This window comes from Eulemur rufifrons, chromosome 25, assembly GCF_041146395.1.
Source record: "Eulemur rufifrons isolate Redbay chromosome 25, OSU_ERuf_1, whole genome shotgun sequence".
In the NCBI taxonomy this organism is placed as follows: domain Eukaryota; kingdom Metazoa; phylum Chordata; class Mammalia; order Primates; family Lemuridae; genus Eulemur; species Eulemur rufifrons.
In genome coordinates this window covers 17,011,937-17,021,875 of record NC_091007.1, presented here as the reverse complement: position 1 = coordinate 17,021,875, position 9,939 = coordinate 17,011,937, and the positions used below count along the sequence as shown (strand labels likewise).

Here is a 9,939-nt window from a genome sequence, read left to right as displayed (position 1 = left end):
TCATGTGATGCTCTCAACAGCCCGAGACAGTAGGGAAGGTGCTGTCATACTCAGAGGCCCCAGTAGAGGATCAGGACCCAGATTTTTCAAACCTTAGTTCCGTGCTCTTTGTGCTTCTCCATTCAGGTAGCCTAAAAAACTTCAGATATCTATGACAGTAACTTATCACAATGGTTTTTAGAAACATTCCCAAATTTTAGAATATCCTAATCATCCTTGGCCCAAAGGTAGAATTAAATTGGTATTCACAGACCACAATAATTAGCACACAGTAAGTTAAGTGTTAACTGTTAATGTTGTTGTTATTATTAAAAACCCATCTTAGAAACAGCATAATGGTGTGGATAGAGGAATGGACTCTGGAGCCAGACCCCTGGGCTTGAATCCCAGCTGCATCACATACCCATCTCATTAAGTCGTGTGCAGAGCTCTTAGAGGAATACTTAGTAGAAGGCAGTTGCTTGATAGCCCTAGTACTTAGAAACATAAGTAGTAATTTGCCCCAATTTACAGGGTAAATAATGGAGCTTGATTGTAATCTTGATCCTTACATTTTATTACCTTTTATAGAAATGGTGCCTCTCTAGGTTATGTTATTTTCTCATAATTCCTAAAATATGTTTTACTTTCTATTCATGTCTTCTTTCACTGCCAATATTTTATTCTCCTTTACCAAACTGAAAACTTTTTTTCAAAATTAACGTTTGTGAAAATTTCTAGTACAAAACATTTAACCCCAAATGTCCTCAGTTGTTAGGTACTCAGTTTATGCCAGGCATGCACATTTGCATTTGTAAGGAGCTGCTTTGTCCTTTAAATCGTTTTTCTTTTCTGGACGTACTCTATTCTATGAGATCACTAGCAGTAAGCTACTTGGAACTCTGCATTTCTGTTCGCTTCTTGTTAATTACTCAACAGTATCCAGAAGTGGATACTGCTATCGCCCAGTGGGCTATTCAGTAAATTACCAATTGACTGCCAGGCCCTCCCTGTATTTTGTTCATTTTATTCTATCTTTTTCTTGGTTATTGGCTGACTAGTTTGGTCAGGGGTTGTCATGAACATGCAAATGTCATGGCCACATAAAAATGATCTAGTCAATGTCTTTCCACTAATTGAGGCTGAGGATTTAGTTGTCCATTGGCACCTTCCACCCTAAGGAAGATCTAAAAACTAAGGGACAGGTACTGAAGCCCCAGGGAGTGTTTTTTGCTTCCCCCCTTTATCAAGGAACAGGACCCTAGGCGGTGGGCGGGAAGCGGAGGAGAGGGATGTCTCTAAGTCTTCACGGGTAGTGTGGTAAGAAAGAAGGAAAAGGTAGGCAGATCCCACAGCTTCTTGGTTTTGTTCCTCTTTTTTTCCCTCAGGATGGTGGTGGCAGCTGATCAGACACAATAGCTGGCAGCTCCCCGCCGAAGTGAGGATAAAAATGACCCTCAACAGTACCAGCAGGAGGTCTGGGAAAGGGGGGAGGGGCGTGCATGGGAGGGGATGAGGATGAGGGTGACAAGGTGACAAACACCGCCGCCGCCGGCGAGCTCCACTCTCCTTCAGCCCCACAGGGCTCGGAGCTGGGGAGCCACCTCCCCGGAGCGGGGGCGGGGTGGGAAGGGGCGGCCGGGGGGCGGTGGCCTTCCTCCAGGGGGCGGGGCAAAGGGTGGAGGGAAGCCTGAGTCAGCAGCCCCTGATTGGCTCGCGTCCTCCCGTCGCGTCTTCCGATTGGGCAATTTGCAGCGGGAGATGTTGTGAGGCACGGCGGGGCGGGGCGGGGCGAGCCGCCGGGGTCTGTGACAAGGCCCCGGAGCCGGGTGGGGAGGGGCGGCGGTCGTGCTCCGGGCCCGGAGACGCCGTGACCTGGAGCGTGAGGAGAAGCGCAGCCGCCTCTCCTCAACTCCGCTAGCCGCGCCGAGTTCGCTCAGCTGCTCTGCAGATTTAAAAAAAGGGAACAGGATTGAATGAACAACGCATCGCTAATTCCCCCGCTGCCGCCACAGGAAGATACTTTGCTGTCGGGCGTGAGAGGACACTCCCTTATCTGGAAGTCCCAAGTCTCGCCGCAGCTTCGTTCCCTCCCCGCCACACACAAAAAAAAAAAGGTGGGGGGCACAGTTCACCAAGCCATGTCCCCCGCAGTCTGGGACCTTTGATCCCCCGATCCCGCAGATCTCGCACACGGTCGTGCCCCCTCTCGGGCCCTGACGCCGAACGCCCTGTCTCCTCCCCGGAGAGCCCTTCCTGGCCGCTCCCGCGCGGCACTTCGGTGGGGTGTGCCCGGTTTTGGGGTGCCGGGGGCGAGGGCTTAGAGGTCCCGAGACGCACTGGGAGGGGGTTGGCGAGCACCCCCACCCCGCCCCCGGCTAATCCCCCTTCTCCAGCGTCGGTTCCCGGGACCGTATTATTCAAGACAGAAAATATTCAGCCCCAGAGCCTCCCCTGGGGAGGGAGGGGAAGGAGGTGGAGTGGGAGGAGGTGGATCCAGGGAGGAAGAAGCGAGAAATCCGCCCCCGGGAAACAGCTCCGCGCGGCAGCGGAGCGAGGCGCTTCTGTCACTTGGCGATCGCGGGCGCCGGAGCGGGGCCCCGGCCCGGCCCGGCGAGGCGAGGGGAGAGTCCGGCGGCCGCCGCCCCGCCCCACGCCCTCCCGTGGCGGCCGAGAGCCCGGGGCCGGCCGGGGCAGGTCGCGGCGGTGCCTGGGAGCGGCCGGCCGGGGGCAGCGGCCTCGGAGCGCGGCGGCGGGCAGCGCCGGAGCGTCCTCCCGCTGGGTCCGGCCGGCGCGGGCGGGCGGGGTGCGCTGTCCCGGAGCCGCCAGCCCCGTGCGGATTCACTCGCCCCGCTTCCTCCGGTGCGTGTCTGTTTTACTTTCCGCCTTAGCCCGGCGGGCGCCGCGCTCGCGGGCCGCGGAGAGCTGGGTTCGCGGCGGGCTCCCTTGCTTCCCGCCACCTCAGGCCACCCCGCGCGGCGCTGGCGCGGGGCCGGAGGGAGCCCACGGCGGGCGCGGAGGGGCCGCGCCCGCGTGTGCGGAGCGAGGAAGGGCGGGCGGGAGGAGGGAAGGGCACAAAGGCCGGCGGCGGGCGCCGGGGTCCGGCCGGCCGTGGAGGAGGGGCGCCTCGGGCCGCTCATGAATATTAACCGAGCCTGCGGCCTAGCGCGTCCCGGCCGGGCCCTGCGCCCGGCCCGCGTCCCCGCTCCTGCTCGCGGCGGCGCCCGGCAGCTCGGCCCGAGCGCGCGGGAAGGGTAAGCCCCCGGGTTTTGTCTCTCCCCGGAAGGTCTCCCGCACCTTTCTAGAAGGACATATTTGGGCCGCTCTGCCCCGGAGCTCGAGGTCCCCGACCCGCCTCAGGAAGGGGCGGGGGAAATAGTGGTAGGTGGGTGGTGGTTTTCTTTTTCGGTTTTTTTTTTTTTTTTTCCCCCTAGGTGGCCACAGGGAAAGGGCAACAGCGCCGAGTCGTAGTTGGGGGAGCAGCCCGAAATAAAAGTTGCCGGAGCTGCGGCTTCATTTATGTAGCCCGGGAAGAATGCCCCGGAGCGGGAGCGGCTCCCGCGTCCCACCAGCGGCCGCGCACGCCTCCCCGCCCGGCCCGGCGGTCCCCACCCAGCCCCGCCGCGGGCCAAGGAAAACAGCCGCCGCCTCCTCCGGGACGCCGGCCGGGCGGAGGGGCCGTGGCGCGGGCGCCCCGAGTCACCCGGCCGCCGGGGCAGCCCGCCTGGAGACGCCGCGGAGCCCACGCCGGCCCCGGCCGAGGGTGGCTTTGTGTTTGCTTTTTGGGGGGATGAAGGAGACCGAGGAGGGGGCTTGGAAAAGTCTGATCCCATTTTAGCGCCGTGGGGGAGAATATTTCCCCTTAGTGGACGTGTCTGGGGATGCAGAGGAGCGTTCACACTCCCTCTGCTCTGCCTGGGAAATCCAGGCACCGAAATGCACTTGAACGGGGAATGTTTTTTCTTGCAGGCTGCACAACAGCTAGGCGTGTTTGACGCAACCACCGGGCGGTGTTGAGGTCTCTCATTCTTTTTCCTTCTCGGATTTATAGGCTTTTCCGTGTTTTATTTATTTTTTTATTATTATTTTTTTTTGCACGGGAGGATTATTCCATCTTTCATTTGTGTGTTTCATCGGCACGGACCGAATAATCCTTCCGAGTGTTGGAAACGCGAACTTGGCGTAGGCATGTGGGCAAGGCTGTGACGGGCGCCCGGAGAAAGTTCACGTCCTTTAACTTCTGCTCCTTCTAGGAAGGATCCCTGGGAGCCACGCTCGAGCCTCCGCGACCCGCTCGGATTCCTCCCGGACTCGGGAGGGGCGCCGGGAGGAAGGGGACCGCTTTCTGCAGTTGGCGCGGACACCACCTGCCAAGACGACCCGTTGCCTTTGTTTTTTAAATCTCCAGAAATGGAAGAAGACGGCGAAGTCCGTTGAAGTCCGAAAAACTCACGGCATTTGAAGGGGCTTCCTGAAAACCTTCATTTCCTGGCACTTTGTTTTCTCCAGCCCTGCCCCTCCTCGGAGCCTGGTGCGGAATTCTTCCCTTTTTGGTGTGGTGGCATCCCCCCCCCCCCAATGTGGACTCCACAGGATTTGTCCCCTCTTTGTAATTTGAAATGAAATGATGGCCACGCGTCGGACTGGTCTGCCGGAGGGAGATGGTGACAAGCTCAAGGCCTGCAAGGTAAGCTCTGGGCGGCATCCCCCGGTCAGCCGGGCGGTGGCCTGAGATGGAGCGTCCTGCGAGTGGGGGGACAGCTGCCACCCGGCCTCACCAGGGGCTTCCCAGGCTTCGAGCTGGTTGGTGGGAGCGCCCCAGCTTGACCAGTGGCGAGGTGAAGCCTTGCCCACTTTTGTTTCCAGGGACTCCAGTTTATTCTTTTGCAAGAATCTCTGATTTAGGACTGTCCCCATCCTGGTCACCCCTTCTCAGAGCGCGGAATTCTCTCGTTGCTGTGAATACTACAAGCCTGAGAATAGGGCACTTCAGTACCCGTTTTCCTTCAGTTCCTTTCCTCCAGTGTTTTTCGAGTTGAGCTGATTGGAGGTGGCTTTGTGCATTTTCTGCGTTGTGTGTGTCTGTCTCCAGGGTTTGCTCTCCCGGGTGGATGGAGAGAGAGCAGTTGGTACGCTCCTTGCACCTAGAACTAAGTCTCTCTTTGACACCGACGGAGGTCCTGGCTGCTGTTGCTACAGATCTCTGCTTTGGGTAGAAAAAGAACAGTTAAGGCACAGCTTTGGCAAACAAAAATTACAGTGGTGTAATTCCAACTCCCTGAAAAATCTCCTGCCTTTACTGTTCTTCTGTTTATGCCCTTCCCTTCTCTGCTCAGGAGTTCTGAGTGCTCTGGGGTGTCAGGTGGTTTGCATTGCTGGTCAGACTAGCGTCTTTCCAAGGACCCAAATGATTTTACTCCAGGCTTCCCGAAATTTTTGAGCAGGCAGGACAGAAATAATAAAAAAATCTGTTGACTTATGGCACTTACATACCCTGTTGCCTCTCGTATCTTTTTTTTTTTTTTTCCTGCTTTTGTTTGGAGATTGGAGTATTTGGAGTTTACTTCCATAGTGAACATACTGCGTTTACTATCGATGGTTTCTGTAATTTGCTTGCTTGTTAAACAGATTGAATATTCTTATCCTTTAAACTTTAGTTTTGAGATGCCTATTTTTTATTGAAAGGTTGAAGATTATTTTACACAACAGTACATACCAAAATAAGCCTTCACTGTTTGTTTCTTTTGCACTTCATAAGTCATAGTCCTTGAAACAGTGCCTAGTTCTAAGTGTGTGAGTTTTGGCATTTTAATGAAAATGAATCAGAAATTTAATTTTGGTTCATAAAACATGCAGAGAGACTTGCTTCATGCTGTTTACTTCATGTTGGATTAGAAAGTTTATGCAGAAAACGCAGTGAGGAATAGTATGCCATTGCTGTACAATTTATTAGGCAGAACTGTAGGTTTACATTTAGAATCAAGATTTTACTTATTGACATCTGTAAACACCTGCTTGCAGGTAAAAGCATGATTAAGTATAACACCACAATCCTCTGATCATGGTAAACCATAATAACTCCTTTTGGAAGGCCTACCTTCAACCTGGTGATTGCCTAATGTGTATTGTAGTTACATAATAATATGTATTGTGGCCCTAAAGCCTTATTTGTCATTGTCTTGTGAATACTTTAATTAGCATGCTATTTGCATTATATTTGCAAGAACTAATGTTATTTAAAATTTTTTCCCCCTGTCATTTAAGGGATGCCCTGAAACCAAGAATTTAGACACATCTTGTCCTTGGCTAGAAAGCAGTGCTTCCAGTTAGTTGCACACTTGGCTTTTATTAACAATGACAGTTATATATTTTCTAACGGCTGTGAAATTTCTTTTCAATTGGACCTTACTGCTGGCATGGCTATATTGTTTCTAGTTTGGGAATGAAGGAAATACAATATTGTCTATATTTTTCTCATTTAAATGTATATGCAGTACTTGAGTTTGGGATTAAACTACAATATTGTTTGGCTTTTTAAAGAAATAGGTAGATATTTTGCTTAGATTCTATGTGGAAGTGGAAATAAAGGGGTTTTGTGTTGCCAGAAAACATCTTAAAACCTCAGGGTGGGGAGTGAGGAGATCTTGTGTAATTATTGCCTCTGTTTAGTTGTGACATATTTTTATCTGATGCTTGTGGTGCACGTTAAATCTTGTGAATATTTTTTAGTAATAGAAAGGGAATTGCCATGGGAATATTTTGGATTGGTAGATATTTAGGTCTTTGAACACTGCACTTAATTTTTGTCCTCAGTTTTATTAGATGTGTTACATTATAGAGTAGTACTGTCATTCTTTAAAAATTAAAAAAAAAATCAATGTTCCTAAATGTTTAATAAATTTATTTGTATTTTTAACTAACCAAGAGATGAGCACGTATATCTTAAGAGTAATGCTGTTAAATCAGCCAAAAAAACCTAACTTTGTAGGACAGAAGAAATCAATGTAGTAAATTAAAAGGAGTCTCTGTTTCATGTCTTATCTAATTAGCTAACTCCACCTGCCATGAATAAGGTCTGTTGCTTTGTTGAAAACCAATCAGAGATTGGTTTCATCTTGACTATTACAATCTAATTGTGTTGATATATGAATACATTTAGGCACTCACTCCCCCCCACCCCTCAAGAATATATTGGGAGACTCAAAACAAATAGCAAACAGCCAGCCCTCTTCAGATAAAGAATTGTGATAATTCAGTAGAATATGTCTTGGCCTTATGCAGTAAGGATGGCCCAGATTGTATTCACACAAATTTATGTACATTATTCATCTAAAGATGTATTTTTCAGAATTGGTTTTACTCATTCTGAACCACATAAGTGTTTTTTGGAGTGTGTGTGCCTGTGTGTATATAGTTTGGTCTATGAAGTATTCTGACACCAATCCCTGAGTAACTTTGCTCACAAAATCACTTGCTGCGGACCCTTTCTTTGCATCCTCTGTGATATTATCACCCCCTTTCATATCATACGTATAGTTTCATCCTTCAAAGATTAATTTGCTGTTTTTTTAACCAAGGAAGTGAAAACTTTCCCTGAGCTTTCTATACTATCTGATTTTTTTCATTTCTAACATGGATTTCACTTTCTGTCTGTAGTCCATAGGATTATTCAGCAATAGGCTTTTTAACACTTCAACTGTTACTAAAACAAATTTGCTTGCAATTAATTTATTTCAGTTTTATATTTTGCTTCTTCACCTAGGCTAAGATTATTCTACACTGAAATGTATTATGACTGATGAAATATATTTGTTGGTTGATTTTGGAATACTGTAAACAATAAGACAACATTTTTCTGTGTGCGAATTTATATGGATCCATGCTTTGGCTCTTCTTTCTGGAATACTATACACTTTGCTTTTATCCCAGCTTCCCTTGTTCTTTCTCAGGCCCTCTCTCTCTCTCTTTCTTTCTGTTTTATAGGGTTCTTCTTCCTCTGCTTGCCCCTTTCATGTTGTTTTTACCCAGAGCCCCAAGCCCTTTCCATTCCTCTACTCTTCTGTTCTCTCACTTGCTGGGTTTATTTTGCACTCTCCTGTACTTGCAGGTGACTCCAAATCTTTACCTCTATCTCAGGTTTGGTGGTTTACCTCCAGGCCTGTGTAGCCCATTGCCCACTTGCTGAACAGTTTTGGGGACAGCCCAACAGGCTTTGCAAACTCAATGAATTTCACCTCTACCACCAGCCTTCCCTTTTTCCTCCTTTGGGTGAGCAATGCTGCCATCTACTTACTTGTCCGAGTCAAAAACTGTGTCAGCACCCTTGACTTCTCTCTCCCCGTTCCTCATATCCACAGTCCTCTGTCCATTCCAAGTCCCCACTGCCACCACCTGAGTTCAGGTCAGCTGTGTCTCGCTGATGAACCACAGAAATGGGTTTCCTGAGGAGCGTCCCCACGCCCCAGCCTTGTCCCCTTCCAGAGCTCTGCCCCTACTGTCATCAGAATGATCCTTTTGACGGAGGAAGCTGATCATTACATTCCCCTACGTGACACAATTTTCTGGCCTCTCAGTTGCCTTTGAAATAAAGTCCAAACTCCTTAGATAATCTGGCCCGCCCTTCTCCTGCCTCACCTGTTCGTTCTTTCTGTACTTAATGCTGAACTCCCTTCAGGTCTGCTGGGACACCACATCTCTTACCTTCAGGTCCTTGTCAGTGCTGTTTCCTCCCACCCTTTCTTCCCCTCTCCCCTCCCCCTCCTTCCCCTCTATGGCTGATTTTTATTCATCATTCTGGTCTTTTCTTCCACATCACTTCCTCAGGAAAACCTTCCCTCAGCCTCCAAGACTCTGGTGGTTGCCTCTAGCAACTCAAAACACCCTGTACTTTCTTGGGAATAGCACTCACACGTTTATTTATCTGTATCCCCCATGAATTGCAATCCCTGTAAGAGCAGGGAGCATGTCAGACACATAGTGAGTGTTCGGTAAATATTGGTTGAATGAATAAATGAATAGCAAGAAAGGCTTTAAATTTTATTCAGTGTTCACTTCGATTCCAGTGTACCGTATTCTCTTGATTATTGTCCCACCTTCTCCATCTCTTTGAAGTTTCCTCAGCTTCCTCATCTGCTAAACCTTCGCGTACCTCCTCAAGGCTTAATTTTTTTATTTTTTATTTTAATAGATTTAGGGGTACAAGTTGAATTCTATCACATGTATATATTGTATGATGGTGGAGTCTGGGCTTTTGGTGCACCTATCTATCATCCCTGTAGCGTGCATCCTACCCCATAAATTTTCATCCATCACCTGTCCCACCCTTCCCCTTGTGAGTCCCCAATGTCCCTTATACCACTGTCTGTGTCCTTGTGTAGCCGTACTTTAGCTCCCATTTATACGTGAGAACATGCGGCATTTATTTTTCTATTCCTGGGTTACTTGATTTAGGATAGTGGCCTCCAGCTCCATCCAAGTTGCTGCAAAAGACATTATTCTTTTCATGGCTGAGTAGTACTCCATGGTATGCATATGCTACATTTTATTAATCTACTCATAAAGTAGTGGGCACTTAGGTTGATTCCATATCTTTGCAGTTGTGAATTGTGCTGTGATAAACATAGAAGTACAGGTATCTTTTTGCTACAGTGACTTCTTTTCCTCTGTGTAGATACCCAGTAGTAGGATTGCAGGATCAAATAGTAGATCTACTTGTAGTTTTTTGAGATATCTCCATACTGATCTCCATAGAGATTGTACTAATTTACATTTCCACCAACAGTGTATAAGTGTTCCCTTTTCACCACATCTGTGCCAAAATCTGTTGTTTTTTGACTTTTTAATGGCCATTCTAATTGGAGTAAGATGGTATCTCATTGTGGTTTTACTTTGCATTTCCGTGATGATTAGTGATGTTGAGCATGTGTTTGTTGGCCATTTGTCTATCTTCTTTTGAAAAAT

At 48.7% G+C, this 9,939-nt stretch overlaps 1 protein-coding gene across 7 annotated transcripts in view; it reads left to right on the top strand.

The window, feature by feature from the left end:
* Window positions 1–2,539: 2,539 nt before the first annotated feature.
* ARHGAP21 (Rho GTPase activating protein 21) overlaps window positions 2,540–9,939 on the top strand; it is a 125,615-nt gene continuing 118,215 nt past the window's right edge. For 3 of the 7 annotated variants that reach the window (XM_069458891.1, XM_069458886.1, XM_069458892.1), the window contains exons 1-2: window positions 3,170–3,233; window positions 4,237–4,666. In XM_069458891.1, the coding sequence (XP_069314992.1) occupies window positions 4,604–4,666 (63 nt within the window). In that variant the 5' untranslated portion in view covers window positions 3,170–3,233; window positions 4,237–4,603. Of the gene's footprint in view, window positions 2,842–3,169; window positions 3,234–3,702; window positions 3,967–4,194; window positions 4,667–9,939 lie in introns of those variants that run through there. The other 4 variants (XM_069458889.1, XM_069458885.1, XM_069458890.1 and 1 more) reach the window with 3 other exon arrangements.